The sequence below is a fragment of the Nycticebus coucang genome, chromosome 9 (genome assembly GCF_027406575.1).
Source record: "Nycticebus coucang isolate mNycCou1 chromosome 9, mNycCou1.pri, whole genome shotgun sequence".
NCBI lineage: Eukaryota > Metazoa > Chordata > Mammalia > Primates > Lorisidae > Nycticebus > Nycticebus coucang.
The window spans coordinates 38,408,654-38,429,973 of record NC_069788.1 but is presented as its reverse complement, the minus strand read 5'-3'; the positions used below and the strand labels follow the sequence as shown (position 1 = coordinate 38,429,973).

At 48.7% G+C, this 21,320-nt stretch overlaps 2 protein-coding genes across 3 annotated transcripts; both read right to left on the bottom strand.

Annotated features, from left to right (window-relative positions):
- Nucleotides 1-1,591: 1,591 nt before the first annotated feature.
- TREML1 (triggering receptor expressed on myeloid cells like 1) lies at nt 1,592-6,393 on the bottom strand. Of its 2 annotated transcripts, XM_053603272.1 has the most exons (6): nt 6,351-6,393; nt 5,849-6,181; nt 3,612-3,714; nt 3,196-3,281; nt 2,661-2,713; nt 1,592-2,038 (listed from the first exon to the last, which is right to left on the bottom strand). In XM_053603272.1, exons 1-6 carry the CDS (start codon nt 6,391-6,393, stop codon nt 1,724-1,726), a joined length of 933 nt encoding a protein of 310 aa, XP_053459247.1. In that variant the 3' UTR covers nt 1,592-1,723. The 2 variants fall into 2 exon arrangements, with proteins under 2 accessions (XP_053459247.1, XP_053459248.1); XM_053603273.1 differs by lacking the exon at nt 5,849-6,181.
- A 3,186-nt stretch (nt 6,394-9,579) lies between these two features.
- On the bottom strand, nt 9,580-14,662 carry TREM2 (triggering receptor expressed on myeloid cells 2). The gene is made up of 5 exons (XM_053602477.1): nt 14,527-14,662; nt 12,589-12,939; nt 11,157-11,247; nt 9,937-10,130; nt 9,580-9,843 (listed from the first exon to the last, which is right to left on the bottom strand). The coding sequence occupies exons 1-5, from the start codon at nt 14,564-14,566 to the stop codon at nt 9,827-9,829; spliced, it is 693 nt and encodes a 230-aa protein (XP_053458452.1). The 5' UTR covers nt 14,567-14,662; the 3' UTR covers nt 9,580-9,826.
- Between the last annotated feature and the right edge of the window lie 6,658 nt (nt 14,663-21,320).

Sequence of the window (21,320 nt, the reverse complement as noted above, 5' to 3'; positions counted from 1 at the left end):
ATTTTCCCAGAGGGTTCTACTTGGACTTTATTTTGCCCTTCTTCTGCCCCTCACAACTCCCCACCAGGCGGTTCCCAATCATTTTAACCAAGGAAAGTGAGGGCTTAGTTGATTGATGGGCAACTACTTGGTTGATTGGCAGCTGCCGCCTCCATAAGGAACAGAAGTAAAACTTCGGTTTTGTCACAGCCTGAGTGACTTATCAGTGAATGCTCAGAACATCCTGCCAGAACTCCCTACAAATAGCATCACTAGACTAGCACAGCCTGGAGCCCAGCGTAAAGACTCTTCTTTCTTCTCCTGAAGTGCCCAGGCCAAGCTTAGGGTCTCTTCGGATGGTGAAAACCTCTTTACACCTAGCTCTCCAGGCTTGTAACAAGACGAGGTTCCTGAGCACCTCATCCCATTATGGGCAAATACATTTATCCCTCACTATTTGGAGGGGACTGGTTCTTGGAACCCCTGCAGATACCAAAATCTATGTAAGCTCAAGTTCCTTATATAAAGTCGTGTTGTATTTATAGGTAACCACACATCTATATATCCATATATTGTAAAACATTTCTAGATTACTTATAATTCCAAATACAATACCAAATACAAATCATATGTAAATGGTTATTAATGTGGTATTGCTTAGTGAATAATGATAAGAAAAAACATCTGTACCTGTTATGTATAGTACAGACAGAGCCATCCTATTTTTTTTTCTTTTCAAGTATTTTCCATCTGTAATTGTTTGAATCCATGGATATAGAACCATGGGTACCACATTTTCAAATTGAACAGTTTCAGAAGAAATTGTGGCAGGCTATTTAAAGGCTCTTTAACTCCCAGCCTGGACAAGCTTTCATTTACACTTGGCTGTAGCCACCCCTGTCCATTCCCCTTCCTTGAGCCCTTCCCCTCTCCCTAATGCATTTTCCACAATGGGCTCTTCCCAGCCTCCAAAGTGCAAGCCAAAGAGAACCCTGTGGTTAGATGCCCACCTAGTTGAGAGGCAGCCAGCTGTGGCAAGACTAACATCTGCAAGAATCTTTTATCCCCTGAGCTTTTTCCCGTGAGAGAATAGACATGGTGTCTATTTCTGTTTCTGTCCTTACTATTTCTTTTCAGTCCTTTCTCTCCCATTTCATCTCTCCTGCATCTCTTTATCATTAACCTGCCCCCACCCACCCCATCATACACTGTCACATCATAAGATGTCACTTGTTCACAAGGTGCAGAGCAAAAAACAGATCTTTGTTGGCTTAGGCAAATGAATCTGCTTTCAGGCATCATGAGAGAGCTAGAAAATACTTTTGAAGGAGACTTTTTGATATCCCTTGAATCAAACTGCATTGCAGTGTTCTGATCAGGGAAAGAAACCACTTCCTCACTGGCAAGACAGATCATGCAGCACAAACTCTGGACCAGAGCCTGTTCAGTTCACGAGCCAAGTGATCAAACTTGGGCCCTTTCATTCCCCGTTCAGCCAGTACGCATTCACATATCACCATAAGGGTTTATTTAGCCCAGTAGAAGGATAAGCATGTAAGGCTTCCCCAATACATCTCAGTCACATCGGAGCATCACTTTCCCTTTGAGTAAAGTCAGGACATGAGATTAGATCCTAAAGTCCCTATTCGTTCATATATTCTAAGGATCTAAGGCATGAGCTGGATGGATAGATGCCCTGAACCCCCAGGGATGGCCTCCATGAGTTTATAGTGTGGTGAACAGCTTAGCTGGATAGAATCTGACTGTCAGGAGGATCCTGCGCTGGCTCACTGGAGGCCCCGCCACTCTTGTCCCCTTCTGGGAAGATGACTGTGGCATACGTTACAGGTTTGGAACAGGTAAGAACCTTAGGAGGCAGAGGGGGCAATGAGGGTGGATTTGGGGGTGGAGGTTTCCCTAATGGGGGATCAAGAGATAAACTGGTGTAGGTGGTATTATCAAAGGAAGGTGGTGAGTCAAGCCTAACATATGGTATATCCGGAGGCAGTTCAGCAGCCAGCCCAGAGTCACTGAGGTGGTGGACCACTGAAGAGGGGCCCTGGAACAAAAGCAGGCAAATCAAGTGAAGAGAGTGCCTCCCTCCGCCCCAGTTCCCAGGGAAGCCCAGGTGGGAAGCCCAGGACCACACTGGATCTGGCTCTTGAATCCTGAGTATGTGAGTGGGCAAGAGGTCTTCACTTTGAAGATTTTTAAGCTCCAGGTTTCTCCCAAAATCTGGGAAGGTGGCATACTGAGGGAGATCATTCATGCCAAGGTTATGGACCCCAGCTGGGTCCCAGTCCTTCCTTTCTTACTTTTTTTTTTTAGAGACAGAGTCTCACTTTGTCACCCTCAGTAGAATGCTGTGGCGTCCTAACTCACAGCAACCTCACACTCTTGGGATTAAGCAATTCTCTTGTCTCAGCCTCCAAAATAGCTGGGACTGCAGGTGCCTGCCACAATGCCCAGCTATTTTTAGAGATGAGATCTCACTCTGGCTCAGACTGGTCTCGAACCTGTGAGCTCAGGCAATCCACTGGCCTCAGCCTCCCGAGTGCTGGGATTACAGGCATGAGCCACTGTGCCAGTCCTTTCATCGCTCCATCATCCTGGGACCTCTCCGTAAGTGTGACAAATGAAAGGTCTGGGAAATTTGGCTGAGGGCCTGCAGAGCCTCTTACCATGCCTGAAACTCTGCTGCTCTGGAATCGGCCACACACACCAAGCCTGTTCCCTGGCAGGACAGATGAAAGCAGCACAGTCTGCTTCCAGGCTGGCTCAGAGCCCATCCCCTCACTCCCTTCTGGAACCTCTGCTAGTGCAGACTCACCTTCCCCACTGCACTGCCAAATCTTTACCCCCATTCTCCAGCCCCCACCCCTTGCCCTAAGTCTCCCAGCCCACTGCTTGCTCCAGTCCACCAAGACACTCAGCCAACCTCCTAAAACCCTTTTCCCTACCTCCTCCACCACTTCTCCTCCCCTCCCACCGCCCCGTTTCCAATTCTTATCTTTCCTCAGGACTGCTCTCAGTGAATCCCCTTCTTTCCCCTCCACCCCTTAGTCCTGGGAAATCTAGGATCTGGGGGCCTTAACTAAAGCCCAGACATGTCCATTTGCAGGGGGATCAGGACAAGGCTCCTGGCCTCACCTGCAAAACTGCTTGATATAGGACAGGCAGGGGCAGGCTAGGACAGGAGGATGGACAACTACCTACCTTTCCTTTTGGCCATCACAGCAAACAGCACCACCGCTGCCACTAGCAGGCCTAGCACAGCCACAGAACCCCAGATCAAGGGGATGCTGAGGGACAGAAAGGGAGAGGCAGGGTTAGCGCTGAACCCTGCAGTGAGCTGCTGGGAGGAGCCCTGGAGCAGTGTCAGAAGGGTCACATTCTTGGTGAAAACTCAGGCAGGATGGAAGGGGGACGCATCAGGGTATCCTGGCTGAAGACCCATCAAGGATGAAGGGACCACTGCTTATTAACTGGGACATGTCCATTTATCTGCAGAGAAGTTCCCCTGAGGTGGAAGGAATCACAAGTTTTCTCCTTTGGTTTAGTTGGAGTTCTAAACAAGACGTAATGCTCACCAACACCCGCCTCCTGGCTCCCCAAACTAGTCCTGTCGGTACCTCTTCTCATCCTGGCTGGCTTCCGTAGGGCTGGCACTGCCTGCAGGGCCTGCAGAGGGGTCCTCAGCCAGGCTGCCCATCTTGTATGTCTCTTCCTCCTCCTCTCTCAAGCTGGGTACTGAGTCAGAAGGAAACATTCAATGAGTGCATCCCCATCGTGGGCAGGCTTCAATGGTCTATAGAGATCTGAGGGACTGGGGAAGTGAAGCCATGGAAGGAGAGGTCCCCAAGAAGACGCACAAAGACGGGGAGCCTGGGGTATCCCTCAGGGCCTGTCATCCGTGAGTCAGGTGATGGCACTGAGTCTTTATATCTTTACCTGCTGGTGAATATACCCACATTCCCCTCCACCACCAGCTCCCACCCTTCCTGCTGCCCTTTACCTGCCCTTTAACCCTTGCCCCTCTGTTAGTATCAGACTGCTCAGACTGTGTAGACACATGGCTGGGTAATCTGCAACCACCTCCCCTCCCACCCCGAGCAGTTTTCTATGGCTGTCTTCCTCCTGGTGATCTTGCTCTTGCCCTCGTGAGTCTCAGCTGGGGCCTCCCCACATACCGGCAACCTGTAACAACACCTGCAGACAGGTTGAGCCTCATCCTAAGCTCTGCCAGCCCTGATAGGATGCAACACCAGCTGACCCTGGCTGAGAGCCTTGCTGGGTCCCGAGATTCAGTTTGGGGACAAGACTTCTGTCACCTGTCTCTATATCTTTGACTTCTGGCAGTAGGACTCAGGTTTGGTTTCTCTGGGTCTGAAGATTTGTCCTGGGAACCTGGCCAGTCCTCATAGAACTTCCTGATCTTCAGGTAGGCTCACAGGGGTGGAGCACCACCCCATATGCCAGAGGTGGCGGTTCAAGCCCAGCCCTGGCCAAAAATTGCAAAAAAAAAATGAACTTCCTGATCTTCATCTTGAGAGATCTCCCATTCCTATTCCTCATACTATGCCACATCAGGAACTGGAGGTGCTGTGGCCCCCATCTCGCTTCACATGTCCTGCCTTCCTGGGGCCTATTGGGCCACCTTAGACAACCCCTTGTGAAGCCAAAGGCTTGCCTGAGCTTCAAGCCACACCCTCCCTTGAAATCATGTTCCATTTTCCTGTCTGAACATCATCCTCCACCACACCTGCCCCACTGTAGGGGGTTGGAGCTCCAGGTCCCTGCCTCCCAACCCTCTCTTCCCACTGAGCCTTATCTTGTCACAATTTGCCTTTTAGGGAGTTAAAATCGTGAGTTTAGTAGCTCAGAGTGTCAAGGAATGAGGACGACAAAGGGTGACAAGGATTAACAGGAGTATATTTATAGTATAAAGTAATAATTATGGGTTTGAGATGAGAGGAAGTCTGATAACAACTTAGTCTAGCCTCTTATTTAGAGAGAAAACCAAGAGAAAGGAAAATGTTTATCTTAACTTCATAATTTTGGACTTGGGTACAAATTACTTAAGACTAGGAAGACCTAAAGATGAAAAATTATCAGCATCCATAAAAGTAGTAGCAGTCTCTGCTTCAGGTAACTGAATATTTTCCTTCCAATGCCCCCACCGCCTTTTCAGAATAGCCTATGTTTCTGGGGGAAAAAAATTTAAATATTGTAAAAGTGTCTTTAGATAAATGCTTTCTAGCATTTAATAAATGCTGAAAGGTAAAGGCTGTGAGAATGAAACCTGTAAATTATAAAGTGTTTTATATACTGAAAATAGAGTTGAGAATATTGGCTTAAATGCCAAGAACACTTTTCTCCTTTTTAAAGCCGAAAGAGCTGAAGTAGTTCAGGCACTGGATGTATCCTGACTATAGGTGAGGCATGCTAGATCTTCAATGAAGACTTATGCCATTCATTAAGATGCAAATTCGGTAATGTTAAGCCAGCAACCTCATTAATACAGCAATAAAAACTGGAAACAATACAAATTAATTCCAGTTTATATGCCCAGATTCAACTTTTGTCTAAAACATTTCTAAGTGAAAAATGCTGGAAGATGCAACCCAGGCTATGAAGTGCATGAGGACGTGCCTTCCTGTGGGGACGCCTGCTTGTGTGGGAGGGGAGGGGCTGTTTTATCTCAGTCTTCCCACCCAGCTTGGTTTCCGCTCCCTGCAGAGCCCTCAGAAGGATATCTCCTCCCACTACCTCCTGCCCCAGGGGCTCCCACTCCTGAGGACCCAAAGGCTCTGGCAGGGAGGGGGAGTGGGTGAGTGGGAGGGGCAGTTGCTGGCCTGGGGTGACTCACCTGGAGGGAGCACCTCCAGAGAGACTCTGTGCACAGTCTGGGGCCCCATGGCTCCGTGCACCATGCAGCCATACTCCCCGGTATCCTCCTCCTGCAGGTCGATTATTTCCACCTGCAGCAGGCCCCCACCCATGTCAGTGAGAAACGTGCGCCTGCTCCCGGGGGCTCTGCGATCCACAGCTGAGGACACCAGGGGCTGGCACCCCTCTGGCGAGAACCGGCACCACACCTTGAGAGCCTTGACATCCTGGAGCCGGTAGAGGCACTGAACCTGGATGAAGCTCCCCACGGGGGCCTGCAGCACCTCTGGGGGGCTGTCAGCTGAACCCTGACCTAGGGAGGGAAAGGAGGTAGTACTAATGGGCAGGAGCTGGGGACACCTCCCATCCCACCCACTAGTAGAGGGGCACTGGGACTTACAGATGTGGGTGTGGCAGCGACAAGAACCTGGGTGTGGGTCGAGTATATGGGTCCCTGAGGGGCAGCTCCTTCTGAACCTTACCTTCTAGTCCCAGTAGCAGCAGCAGAATCAGGTAGGGGCCCATGGCTGGGCAGAGACGTCTGCTCTGGGGCTTGCCTGGCCACTGACACAGTACCCCCCCCAGGGGCAGGAAACATCAGCTTCACACAGTCACGTGGGGCCGCCACTGACCACAGAATGGGAGGCAAGGACTGTGGGAACCTCCAGGGATGGGGATAAGGAGCTGTTTCAAATCCTGGTTGGCTGGGTGCTCAGCAACAGCTCCGGAGGGTAGGGACAGGAAAGGCAGGCAGATGAAGGGATGGCCAAAGGGTGAGGTAGGAGGAGGATCCCGGCAAGTGGAGGGCAAGAGAGAAAGGGGAGAGATGAAAGGGTCTTCCAAATATAGAATCTGAGGGTGCAGAACTGTGGAGGATGGTGAAGTGCCCTGCACCTGGCCCAAAGCCATTCCAACTCTAAGTTCTTTATGAGTACACCCGCCTCCCCAGGCCCTCAGGAGAGTGTCCTTGGAGCACAGGCTCGAATAGGAAGTTCCACATCCCACGATGGGCCCTGGACTGGGTCTTTCTTCATTTGTCATCCTAGACACACTAGACCCTTTCCATTTGGATCTACATTCTTCAGTTCTGGGGAACAGGTTATGTCTTTGATAATTACTCCCCCATTTTCTCCCCACCTCCCCCAGTTTTCTGCAACTCCTTAATTAGTTGGATATTGATTGCCAAATATTCATCTTATTTTGATATCTTTTCTCTCTTATTTTTCATCTTTTTGTCCATTTTGTTCTGCCTCCTAGATTTCCTCATCTTTTTCTTCCATTTCTTCTATTATTGCCTTTCAAAATTTTATTCATTAGTATTTTTAATTTATAAGACGAGATCTCTTTGAGTATTTCATTTTATGACACACAATTTTTGTTTCATAAATGCTCCATTTTCTCTGTTGGGAGATAATTCTCCATGAATATTGTCACATTTCTTCATGTTCTGGGCCTTCTTCAAGGAGGCTGGACATTAAATGGAGAAAATCAGTATTTATTGAGGACCTAATATACTGACGAGGGACTCTCACAAATTTCATTTCTTTCAAACTCACAAAACACCCTACAAAGGAGGGTGGGGTGTTTATTTATTTATTAATCAGATGAGGACACTGAGGCTCAGAAGGTTGAGGAACTTGCCCAAGATGTCTTAGAAGGAGGCAGAGTTGAAACGTGAGACCAAATGATTTCACTCCTCTTTGGTCCTGTGTATCCCCCAGAGAGTTCAAGGCAGGGGATCCCAGTGCTAATTCCAGTCCAGAGGTGAGAGTCTCTGACATGGAGGAGTGAGAAAGAGATAAAGGCTGAGCTCCTAGGAGGCAGAAAGCTCCATTCTAGGCCAGGGCTGATGGCAGCCACCATACTTGAGTGCAGGCATGCCCCAAAGAGCCACCCCCACCTCTGCCCATTTCATCTGCATTAGTGCCCATAATTTAGGCAAGAGGTAGGTGGAGAGGGTTCAGCCCAGGCTCCGCTCAGTCTTAGTGCCTACACCGGGCTTGGATCTGTAGGAAAGAGGCCACTGACCCAGGACAAAATGAGAAAGCTTAATGTACTGCTGAATCAGGGAAGCCAAAGAAACATGGGTTGGACCAGAGTCCCACGGCTTCAGGGCAGGAGCCAGCAGAGCAGCTGAAGTTGGGAGCAGGCAAGGCACCTGTCTGGGTCCAGGGAGGTGATTTGTCGAAGAGAGGCTAGAACTTGAGGGCAGGGTCAGGAGCTCCTTCTTGAAGATTCACAGCCCTGGGTGCCCAAGCAAAGCAGCCACCTGTGGCGATGGCTGGAGGTCCTCCTAGGCTTCATCCTCACTGGGGCCCAGCACAGGGAGCCTGAAGATGTGGCCATCTTGTTTCCTCCTTTTCCCTGCAGCTCCCCCTCGGGAAGTCTCACCCCTTACTCTTGGCCAGGGTAGTGTGAGTGTAAGACAGAGGGGATGAGCCAGGAGAGGTGGCTCACCCCTATTATCCTAGCACTCTGGGAAGCCGAGGTGGGTAGATTGCTTGAGCTCAGGAGTTTGAGACCAGCCTGAGCAAAAGCAAGACCCCTGTGTCCACTAAAAATAGAAAAACTAGATGGGCATTGTGGCAGGCACCTATAGTCCCAGCTACTCAGGAGGCTGAGGCAAGAGGATTGCTTAAGCCTAGGAGTTTGAGGTTGCTGTGAGCTGTGATGCCAGGGCACCCTCCCCAGGGCAAAAGAGTGAGACTCTGTCTCAAAAAAAAAAAAAAGAGGAGGGAGGGATGAGGCTTCAGGAGCTGCCCTGGCTGCTCTCTCTGCCCTGGATGGTTCAGCTCCCCCGTCCTCATGGTTCACTTCCTCTTCTCCTGCAAGTGTTTCTCAACGGGTGCCTTCTCATCACCCTGTTTGAAACAGCATGGTCCCCATTCCTCCTGCACACCAGTCTCTCAGCCCTGCTTTATTTTAGTTTTCCTCTCAGCACATTTTGCCTTCTAACACACTATCAGACTTATTTTTTCACTGTGCTTATTATCTGTCTCTGCCCGCCCCCCCCCCCCACACACACACACTCTAGAACATGAGCTCCATGTGGGCAGAACTCTGCCAGTTTTGTTCACTATTGTGCCCAGGAAACTGGGCACAGACTAGATGCTTAAAACAATATTTGTCAAATAATTAAGTAGGAGTGAGCTAGAGGGAAGCGCTTAAACGCCAAATGAAATGTGGATTTCCCGCCTGTACGGGGACCTTGGGTAAGTCCCTTTCCTGAGCTTCAGTTTCTCCTCTATACAATGAGGGGCCATAAGCTCCCAGCTCTGATATGCTGCAGCCTAGGGCTCAAGCCCTTGTCATTTCTCTGGAGAGGAAGTAACATGGCGACAGAAAAGCTCTAAGGAGATGAATGGGTGAGTCAGCTGGGAGCTGGGTAGCTTTGAATGGTGGCTTTGAATAGGGACAGTGTTCAGGTGGGGATGGCCTGGGGCGGGAAACCAAGGGAAGATGAATGGCAGCAAAGAGGGGAGGGTAACTAAATGTCCGAGAAATCCCAGAGGAGGAGGCAGCACTTGGCGATTAGGTCTAGGGAAGGGAGGAGAGAGAAGAAAATGATTGGGCAGAATGGAGGCTGTGATTAAAAGGGTGTGCTTTCCTAGGCCAGATGCCCCGGTGAGCCAGCTCTTTTGTCTTTTCTTCATCCAAATTCCTTCTCTAAGACTTATAGAAAAGAGAAGCCCCAAACCATCTAGTTTAAAATGACAGTCTTGGATTTATTTGAGAGCGTTTAACGTCCAATGCCCAGAAGTCGACAGATGACCTTCCTAAACCGGAATCCCACCCGCATACACACAGGTCCTTACTTCCAGAGCCAGGAAGCAGGGTGCAGGCAGAGTGGCCTCTTGCTAGAGCAGAACCAGGCGTCTTGCTAGGTGAGGGGTGAGTGTGCAGGCTGGGGTAGCTCCTATCCGGACCGCTCCTGGCATCCCCTTCCCCTCCTCTTCTCTCAAGTGTCTCTGAGTCCTGCAACAGTTTGAGTAATTCCATGGCCCCTCGGCACCACCTCTGGTCCCTTCCCGGGCCACTCCTAGCCATCCCTGTGCTCTCCAAGCTCACCTGTCAGCATCTGGAGTTGGTGCCCTGGGTCATGCCCACAGTCCAGTTCAATGGCTGGACGTGTCTCCAGCCTCCGCCCATACCAGGCTGCAGCCCAGAGGGTGCTGGCTACCAGAAACTTGATGAGAAAGATGCAGGCCAGGAGGAGAAGGATGGAAGTGGGTGGGAAGAGGGTCTCTCCTTCCAAGACGCTCCTTTTGAGAGACAAGAAAGGCAGGTGGGAGCCTGGAGGTGGCCTGCAGCCTGGACTCTGCCCTCAGAGAAGGAAGGGGAGAAAGTAGGAGCTTCTAGGGGGCGTGATACCTCCCCACAGAACTTTCCTGGGTTAGGGTTTTGTGGGGATTTGGGGGAGCCTGCAGCCAGGAGACCTGAGTTCTAGGCATGGTCTGCCACTATCCTTAAACACACCACCTCCTCTCACAAGCGGTTTTCTGCTGGACACAGGGCATGCCATGTGGAGGGAGTGTGCACGTGTGTGTGCTCAGTGGTTATATTGACACAGTTTAAACACCAGTACAAATGCAGGGACCGGTCAGAACTTATTCTGGTCCTACCAAAGGAGCAGCCATCTCAGAGTCCCAGTTTTGTACTGAAGTACTGAAACTACCATTGTTGCCAAATTATATGGCTAGAGATTCCCATATGAAGGCTGCTGGGAGACAGACAGGAGGCTATCTATTCAGGAGTCTTGGAGCAGCAGCTCTTAATAAACTGTTATTGTTGTTTTTTGTTTGTTTGTTTGCTTATTTTGAGACAGCGCCCTACTCTATTGCCCAGGCTAGAGTTCTGTGGCATCAGCCTAGCTCAAAGCAACCTCCAAATCCTGGGCTGAAGCGATCTCTGACTCAGCTTCCTGAGTAGCTGGACTATAGGCACCCACCATGACACCCAGCTTATTTTTCTACTTTTAGAGATGAGGTCTCACTCTTGCTCAGGTTGGTCTTAAACTCCTGAGCACAAGGGATCCTCCCACCTCAGCCTCCCAGAGTGCTCAGATGATAGGCACAAGCCACCAAGTCTTTCAATATCTGAACAACTGCCACAGTCACACCAGCACATACTAGCTGGCTAGAGGGGCATTTAAGCAAGTCATATAGAGGCCCTTTCATGCTCTTAATTGCCTTGGAATTTGTAGTTCAGGGTCCCCACCCTGTACCCTGTGTCAGGCTCTGCAGAGTGAAAGTCTGCCCAGGCATCTTTGGAAAGACCCAGCACCATACCTGGCAATGCTGTGCTGCACGTGGGTGTCTTCCAAGCTCTCTGACTCCCCAGGGACCCAGGGATCTCCAGCATCCTGCTGATCCAGAGGGTCTGCAAGAGACAGAGCTGTGAGCCTTCAGCACTCTTTGACCTGCCTTAGTGGGCAGAATCTCTTGGGCTCTGGTCCAGTGTGGATCAAGTCTTTAACCTCTCTGATCCTCAATTTTCTCACCTATAAAGTGGGGCAATTATGAACACCTCCTCATTAACAGGGTTGCTGGGATTAAGTGCCAACACCTCTACGTGCCTACCATTTCATAGGCGCTCACTTAGTGCAACTCCACCCTCCCGTCAAACAGGGTTGTGAAGAGCAAATGGAATAATGAATGTACTTGGAAATCCAGGGTAAACTGTCAAGCTATCTGCCCAAGCTATGGGCTATTATTATATTACTGTTTATCTGCACCCTCTTAGGAACTGACTGACCTTAGACCCTGACAGGGCTGACCGTTCATGTCTCTTGCTGCTGGCCCTTAGACAAGTGGTGGAGTAGGGTTTGCGTATATGGTTGGCCATCTTCCCTGGCCTCCCACCTTGGGCAAATAGTCCTCCACCCTCATTTCCATGGGAAAGGGCTATATTGGGAGGAGGAGTTGGGAAAGGGAGAGTCAGAAAAGGTATCTATGACCCCAGATTTGTTCTCCTGTGGGACACAGCTGTATTCTGGAGACTTGGACAGAAGGCTTTCCTAGAGGGTGGTCCGTGAAAAGCAGAGGGGTAGGAAGGAGCCATCCTATCTCACCTATTCTAGCCTGAAAAGAGGGCCCCAAGTCAGTTCAGCAGCAAGAGACTCAGAACGGGGCATCACTAACTCCTGCCAACCCCCAAGAGTTCACGGGAACCCTGTGGGGTCAGCAGGACAGACATCATCTCCAATTAAAGACGAGAAAATGGAGGCCCAGAGCAGTGAAGCACATCGGCCAGCACAAGCAAGGTTCCTTTCCAGGGGCATTTTTCTGCATCACATTGGTGCCTAATTTGTGCTGATAGGTCCATCAGTTGGTGAATGAGGAAAATCTCCTCCTCCTTAAGGACCACCTGTAATGTTCATACACTGACCAGATGTCAAATGGATCCCCTATTGGGGGAGTAGGGCCAGCCTAGCTCAGACAGTAACTCAGTGCAAATGAGACAAAGGTATCCTTTCTGTAGGTGGTACAGCCCTGACCAAGGAGTACGGCCCAGTGTAAGGAGTCTAGGCTGGATTTTGGCCCCCTTGTACGGTAGGCAACCTGCACAACCATCCGTGGCTGCCCTGAGTGGGGATCCAAACCCCCAGTGTGGGTTTTTCCAGGATCCTTGACAGCCCAGAAGGTAGCCCTGCTCACAGAAGCCCCAAACATGAGTCCCATCGCAGGGACAGCCCAGCGGTGTAGTACCCTCCCCACTCACCTGCCAGCACCTCTACGAGGACCTTCCTCAGGGTGTCAGCCTCACTGCCACGGAGGCTCTGGCACTGGTAGAAGCCTGCGTCCTGGGCTTGAAGATCGCGTAGTGTGATGGTGAGGGTGCCGCCCAGGGCATCATCTGTGATGGCTGTGCTCCCATTCCGCCTTTTCAGGAAGGACAGCAGCCACACGCTGTGCGTGCTGACCACACGCTGGCACGGGCCTGCCTCGTCCAGCTGGCGGCACCAGGCCTTGCGCCTCCCCCAGTGTTTCAAGGAGTCATAGGGGCAGGAGACCCGCAGGGACTGGCCGGCCACACCCAGGAACACTGTTACATTGTGGGCTCGGGATAGCTCTGGGGAGGGAACACTCATTCAGTCCTTCATTCATTTCAAATGTTTACAATGTGCAGTGAGCCAAACAGACAAAAATCCTACCCTTAAGAAGCTTAGGTTTTTAAGTAGGTTGGGAGAGAGTAGCACAGGCCAGGCATGTGTTTGTGGGCAGTTGAGAACCAGGAAACCAGAACTGGGTCCTGGATCTGGCATTCCTATGAAACCAACCATCTCGGGGCCTATTTCCAGAGACACAGGTCTTAAAGGCTCCTTTAGTCCTATTCCAGGCATCTTCTCCCTGTCACATGGGCCTAGGAGCTCCCCTCTCCCCTGTCTTGATAGGAAGGTGGGTGGCCCTCACAGGCCTGGAGCTGGTTCGATGGGGACGGGCTGGGCACCCCCTGTATCCCTGCCAGGCTTGCTCTGCTGCTGCCCACACTATTCTCCACTCTGCATTCTCCTCTCCCCTGACCTTTAGCTTCCAGCTTCCCTATTTCTGTGACTTTGTTCCCCTTTCAGGAAGGACTTGTCTCAGAGCTATTTTGGGGGATACATGTGGCTGCTATTTTGGGGACCCTCCTTGGAGAGGGGGAGATGGGCTTAAAGCGCCAGCCTGTTGACAGGGCAGGACTGTGGGGGAACTAACCCATCCTCTGCTTCACCTTCCTATCTGAGATTCCCGCCCTCCATCTCCAACCATTGCTCTGAGACAAACTTGACAGATAGGATTGGGAAGGTGGTGGCCTGCTCTCTAGAACTAGAGAGACCAGGGTGGCGCCTGTGGCTCAAAGAGTAAGGTGCTGGCCCCATATACCGGGGGTGGTGGGTTCAAACCCAGCTCTGGCCAAAAACCACAAAAAAAAAAAAAAAAAGAGAGAGAGAGAGAGCTAGAGAGACCCTCCCCATACATCAGCCCATTCATCCCTCAGCCTCCAGGCCAGTACACCCACCTTTCTCCCCTCCACCTTCAGTTAAGAAGCTGCAGGAACAAAACTGTTCTTAGAACAGTCCCTCCTCTCGTCCAGGTTTGCCCATTGCTCTGAGGGAGCAAGAGGTGCCCGTCCCTCAGAGTGAAGAGGCAGTCGTGTGCAAGAATTTGGGATATCAACACCCCAACTCAATGACAGAAGTCTTTGGCCCCTGTCCCCTCACTTCTCATCTAGAACAAGGGACAAGAAGACCTTCAGAGTAAAGAGTGCCCCAAAGATGCAGAGTAACAGCCCCGGGTTCTTTCCTCCTTCATAATTTCAGGGACTCATAATTGGTATTTCATAATTTGAGTGGGTTCTTCCAGTGCCACCACAAACTTCCCTCAGCTATCAGCCTGAGAGACCACCATCAGAATTTCCCTTCCCTTGAAGCCAGAGTCCACCAGCCCTTAAGTGTCCACACGCGTGGAAAGTTTGGCAGTGGATTTTGACACTGGGAAGGGAGGGAGAGTGTGAAAGAAGTGGGCAGGGTCAGGAGGAGAGGGGCACAGAAGGGGGCACTTGGGCACGCCAAGGGCTCCATCCAGCTTCAGAGTCCAGCTCAGTGCCCCTCCATGCCCCAGCCCTAGGCTCCAGAAAGGAGAGAGAAAGAAGGCATCACGGGATGGGGGGTCCTACCTGTGACCAAGAGCAGGGTGAGCAGGCAGAGAGCCCCCATGCCACCTTTCCCACTGAGGGCAGACACGGCGTGCCTTGTGCAAGATCTTGTCTTTCCCTTGTACTGCACAAAACAGAGGATCAGGCAAGTCAGGCGCTACCCACAGGAACTGGGCTCCTGGGGATTGAGCAATAGTCAGGACTGGGGTCTGGCTTTATGATTCAGAGAGGGGTGCGGGGGACGGGAGGAGGAGTTGGCTACTGCAGCCCTGGCAGAGGGAGGCTGAGGATCCTAGACCTCTGAGGAGCCAGCCCACCCTCCTGCTGGTGCCAGCCAGGGTGCCCCTTACATGGCTGGGGCTGGGCGGGGTGCAGGACTGCTTGGTCTCCTCACAGACCTTAGCCTGGGGATCACTCTCCTCTGCCAGCTGCAGTGCCTGCCCTCTTCTGGCTCAGCCTCACCAGGGATGGAGATTAGCTGCTCCTCTCAGAGGCCAGGACCCTCACCCAGCTCTCTAGCCCTTCCTCTAGGCTGGCAGCCCGGTAGCGGAGCAGCCTGGAATCAAGCCCTTCCTTCCTCGCTTCCTAATGTGTAACCACATGTCCATAGCCCCTCTGTGGCTCAGTTCCTGGATCTGCAAAATGGGACTAAGGACAGTGCATGGGGCCATTGGGAAGATAGCGTGAATAAAATACAGATAAAGTGCCTCCAAAAGGGGCCTGACCCACAGATAGCATTCAACAAGTACTATTATCATTATTATCCTAGTTAGCAGGAAAAAGGGATAACGGGCTGTTGGTGAGATGGAGACTTTTCTCTTCCATCTGCAATTTCCAACCTAGGTTTCGCCTCCTCTGAGCAGGTGGCATCTCTTGTGTGCATGTGATCACGCTGGCATTTATTTTGTGCACACACATGCTTGAACTCCTGATCATCCTATAGGATACAACAGTTCCTGGAGTTCTAGGGGTGGGCATCTTTTTCTACATGCACATCCCCATGAAGGGTGACCCAGGTACAAGGTCTGCATGTGCAAAGGCACAAAGGTGTGGAAGCCTTAGTGAGGAGGGTGGGAAGGAGGGGAGAATGGAAGCAATTCCTGGGGTGGGAAATCAAGCTGTCCTGGGGGTGAGATCAGGAGAGGCTGGAGAAGCCTGCAGGGCCCTGCAGATTATCAGAGTCTACCTGAGTTTCCTACAAGCACTCACTTGCTTATTCTTTTATTCATTTACTGTGCATCTACCGTAGGGATGGGGGACGCGCTGGAGAAGAGAAGACAGTCCTCCTCTTAGAGAACCAACTGCCCAGCTATACCCCCAAGGGCCTGAGGGAAGAAGGGGCTGAGGCTAGCTGAGGTACCGTTCCATGATCCTTTTTCTAAAAGTGTGGTTTACTGGTATGTATGGTGCACACTTTAGGTACACAAAAATTCACCCCTTTTAGGTGTCAGGTCACATAAAACTCAGACATCTGTGTAACAACCACCACAATCACTGTGTCTATGTAACAAACAACACAATATAAAATGTTTCTCCGTCTATGAAACCAGTGTATGGTGCCCCATGATCACATTAATGTACACAGCTATGATTTAATAAAAAATAAAAATAAATAAAATGTTTCTGTCAGTTCAATGAAGTTCTCTCACCCCCATTTTAACCAATCGCTTTCTCTCCAATCCAGAACCTGGCAACTACTGGTCTGACTTCTGCTCCTATAGCCTCCTGCCCTTTCTAAACTGTCATATACACAGAATCATACAGTATGTAGCCTTGTGAGTCTGTCTGCTTTCATACATCACAATGCATTCAACGTGCATGAAGTTGCACTTCTCAGTAATATATATATATATATATATATTTTTTATTATTGAACAGTATTTCATGGTGGGGTTCAATCACAGGCAGTTCATTGTAAATATCCATTCACCAACTGAGCTGATGGACATTTAAGTTGTCTCCAGTTTGGGGCAATTATGAATAAAGACTAAACATTCATGCATGTATATTTTGTGTGGACATATTTCCCTTGGAGTGGGAGTGCTAGGTCCTAGGAGTGGGAGTGCTAGATCACAGGTATATGTATTAAACTCTATAAATAATCTGTCAAACTAGGCCTGGCATGGTGGTTCATGCCTATAATCCTAGAATTCTGGGAAGCCAACACAAGAGGATGGCTTGAACTTAGGAGTTTGGGTCCAGCCTGAGCAAGAGCAAGACCCCGTCTGTGCTAAAAACAGAAAAATTAGCTGGGCATTATGGTGGGCATCTATAGTCCCAGACACTCCAGAGACTGAGGCAGGAGGATCATTTGAACCCAGAAGTTTGAGGTTATTGTGAATTAGGTTGATGCCATGGTATTCTACCAGGAGATAAAGCAAGACTCTGTCCCTAAAAAAAAAAAAAAAAAAAAAGAAGAAGGAAAAGAAAATCTGTCAAACTGTTTTCCAAAATAGCTATACCATATTTATATCCTTGTCAGTACTTATTATTGTCAGGTTTTTAAAAAGTCTCTTTAATAGCTTTCCGGTGATGGTATCTCAGTATGGTTTTAATGTGTATTCTCTTAATAACTAATGATATTAAATATCTTTTCATTGTTTATTTGCCATCTGTATATCTTCTTTGAAAAAAAACTTAGTTCAAAACTTGTGTCTATTTTTTTTTCTTGGCTTATTATCATCTTTATTATTGAGCTGTTGAAACTCTTTATATATTCTGGCTTATTATCATCTTTATTATTGAGCTGTTGAAACTCTTTATATATTCTGGACACCAGTACTTTATCAGATAAGTGATGTGCCAACATTTTCTTCCAGTCTATAAATTGTTTTCTCATCTCATTATTAGCATCTTTCAAATGGGTTAAAGATTTTAATGATGATGAATTACAATTTATTGATTTTTTTCTTGTGATTTGTGACTTTTTTATCCTCTACTAAGAAATGTTGCTTACTTTGAAGTCACAAAGATTTTCTTCTATGTTTTACATTAGAAGTTTTATAGTTTTAGGTATTATATTTTGGCCTATAATTCATTTGGAGTTAATTTTTGCATGCAGTGGCAGATATAATTTGCATTTCTTTATATATATATTTTTATGTATACATGCATAGCCAATTGTACTAGTGTCATTTGTTGAGAAGATTATCTTTTCTCCATTGAGTTGCCTTAGTGTTGAAAATCAGGGTCTATTTCTGGACTGTGTGTTCTCTTCCACTAATCTATTTGTCTGTTCATTTTATTTATTTTTTATTTTTTATTTCATTTTATTATGATTTTCTTTTTTGCAGTTTCTGGCCAGGGCTGGGTTTGAACCCACCACCTCCGGCATATGGGGCCAGCACCTACTCCTTTGAGCCACAGGCGCTGCCCTATTTTATTTTTTTTGAGACGGAGTCTCACTTTGTTGTCCTTGGTAGAGTGCCATGGTGTCATTAACTCAATACAACCTCAAACTCTTGTGTTCAAGTGATCCTCTTGCCTCAGCCTCCTGAATAACTGGGACTACAGCACCCACCACAACACCTAGCTACTTCTTAGAGACGGGGTCATACTCTTGCTCAGGCTGGTCTCAAACCGTGAGCTCAGGCAATCCACCTGCCTCAGCCTCCCAGAACACTAGGATTCCAGGCATGAGTCACGGCACCTCGCCTTATTTCCAGGTGTTGGTCTGTTCTTTCCCCAATATCACACTGTCTTGACTGCTTACTGTAGCTTTACAGTAAGTCTTAAAGTCAAGTAATGGTTTTTCAAAATGATTTTGACTATTCTTTTCTTTTTTTTATTAAGTCTTTTGCATATAGATCATAAATACATTTATGCCAATTTCAGTGTGTTGATTATTTGTACAAATTGGAGTGTTTACATCATACTAATCAATATAGCTTTTACCTCATTTACCCAATTATAGCATTAGGACATTTGTGCTCTTATTACTTTGCTTTGCCATGAAAATTATAGAATCAGCTTCTTGGGCGGCGCCTGTGGCTCAGTGAGTAGGGCGCCGGCCCCATATGCCGAGGGTGGTGGGTTCAAACCCAGCCCCGGCCAAACTGCAACAAAAAAAAATAGCCAGGCGTTGTGGCGGGTGCCTATAGTCCCAGCTGCCCGGGAGGCTGAGGCAAGAGAATCACATAAGCCCAAGAGCTGGAGGTTGCTGTGAGCCGTGTGACGCCACAGCACTCTATCGAGGGCAGTAAAGTGAGACTCTGTCTCTACAAAAAAAAAAAAAAGAAAGAAAGAAAGAAAATTATAGCATCAGCTTCTCAATTTCTATTTTTTTTTTTTTTTGAGACAGTCTCAAGCTGTCACCCTGGGTAGAGTGCCGTGGCATCACAGCTCACAGCAACCTCAAACTCTTGGGCTTGATTCCCTTGCTGCAGCCTCCCAAGTATTTGGGACTACAGGGACACGCCACAACACCCAGCTATTTTTTATTTATTTTTATTTTTTGGTTGTAGTTGTCATTGTTACTTGGCGGGCCCGGGCTGGATTCGAACCCGCCAGCTCCTGTGTTTGTGGCTGGCGCCCTAGCCTCTTGAGCTACAAGCACCAAGCCAGCTTCTCAACCCTGTACTCCTCCCTGCACCCCCTACCAAAAGCCTGCTGGGCTTTCCACTGGGATTGCGCTAACTCTGTGGTTCAACTTGAGGGGAAATAGACATTGTAGTGCTGTTTGTCTTCCAATCCATGGACATAGGTTAGTTCTTCATTTATTGCTTGCTTCTATAGTTTTTCTCATCAATGTTTCTAGTTTTTAACATAGAAATCTCGTACATACATTGTTAAATTTCTACCCAATTATTTCATGATTTGGGGTGCTATTCAGATGCAGAACTCAGAACTTACATAAAGTACTTTCTTACTTTCTGGCCCATTTATGCTTCCTTGGGGACCTTTCTCCCCTTTCCTTCCTACTTGAAGAAAGGGTCCTTGTGCAGTGCCTGTGGCTTAAGGAGTAGGGCGCTGGCCCCATATACCTGAGTGGCAGGTTCAAACCCGGCCCTAGCCAAAACTTCAAAAAGAAAGAAAGGGTCCTTTTTTATTCCTTTAAACCCCAGAGTGAAGAGCAAGCACAAAAAATCTTTATTGGTTACTCACAGCACATACAAATCAAATGCTGTCTTCTTTAAGCTTGTGCTAATTTGTGGTTCAATTCCCTGATCCTCATCTCTGAGCAAGGGAACATTTTCTGCATCACCCTAATTCCAAGCACAGCATTCTTCCTGTTCCTTTGCTAAATCTGAGTTCAAGGATACCTGCCACCTACATTTGGTCACAGAGATCTCCCCCATCATTACATCTGGACTTCATCATTTCCTAACATGTGCATTCATCCAACTACCATGCATATGCCAGCCGCTATGCTAGAGAGCTCACTTCTCTTGGATTTTTGCTGTTCCTAGCTGCAATGGTGACCGTGTAATAGACACATGACATATCCCTGATGTCTAACTTCAGTGGAGACCTCATAGCTGCTGGGCAATCATTTTCAGAATTTCTGGAGCTCCCTAATCAATTCCCTATGGTAGCTGTTCCAAATTGTCACTCTCCACAAATACACACTCTGCTCCCCTCTCCTTCTTCCCCAGAAATAAGTCAGGATCATCAGATCTTGATGATCACCTCTTTCAGAGTCTCCATTATCCTCCAACCTGAGCACCCAGAAAAGCACCAGATTTCATCAGAACCATGGCCAGCGCCTGGCCCAGCTGAGCCAGGCTGAGAAAGCAGTGACTGAACAGCTGGTGTTGGGAACAGGCCTCTCACAGCTGGAACAATTAAAATCCTATAAGTCACACCATGAGCCAAATCTGAAATAGTTCAATGCCCAGCCTGGCCTGAGAAGGGGGCTTCAGGGTGTGGTTAGTCGTGTCAACCCACCCTTGGCTGGGACCACCAACATGCAAACCTCAGAGCCTGCAAATGTCACTCACTGATCAGCAGCCACTTGAGATTTGCCTTTCCCAGCTCCTTCGTTGGTCCTGTCCTACTGCAACTTTACGTAACCTTCCTAGATCCAAACCCCTGCCATGAATTCTCTCTCTCCTACTTCTGACACTGTCAGACTTACCCTTCTTCCCACTTCTCTCTGTGTTTGTAGCATGATTCTCTGAAGCTTCTGGCTCAGTCAGTTCTATCCTTAACATCTCATATTTTCTGAGTTGAAGATCTCAGTCCTTGTTTCATGCCAATGACTCCTCTCTTCTGGACAGGACATCTCCCTGGGGAGTGGGAGTTTGATTAGGTCCCAGACTGTCAGTCAAAAGGCTGGTTTGGCAGCAGCTGGTGGTCTAGCTGGAGTGAGGTCAGATTGCAGGCCCAGAAGGAAGCTCTGGTAGAGATGAGAGATGAATCAAGGTGCTGAGCCTGGCACATTGTAGGTAGTATAGGGCTGAGGCAGAAGCACTGGGAGCTTCACCTACTGTTTGAATCAGAACTGATCTAGACTTAGGTCAGGGTCAGGGGAGATGCCCAGCCTACACGTGAGGGCTGAAAATCTGAGTGGGGCAGAAACTAGACATACAGAGTTAGAGGTTAAGCACACAACCTTTGGCTTCTTTCAGATCTGTTACTTACTACCCCATTTCCCCGAAAATAAGACATCCTCCGAAAATAAGACCTAATCACAGGAAAGATAAGACGTCCCCTGAAAATAAGACCTAGCGCATCTTTGGGAGCACACCTTAATATAAGACATTGTCTTATTTTCGGGGAAACAGGGTAGCTATGTGTCTATAGGGACCAAGACCATTGGCACCTTAAGGTTTTGCTAAAAAATCACCAATCTTCCTTCTAGTTGAATGAAGAGT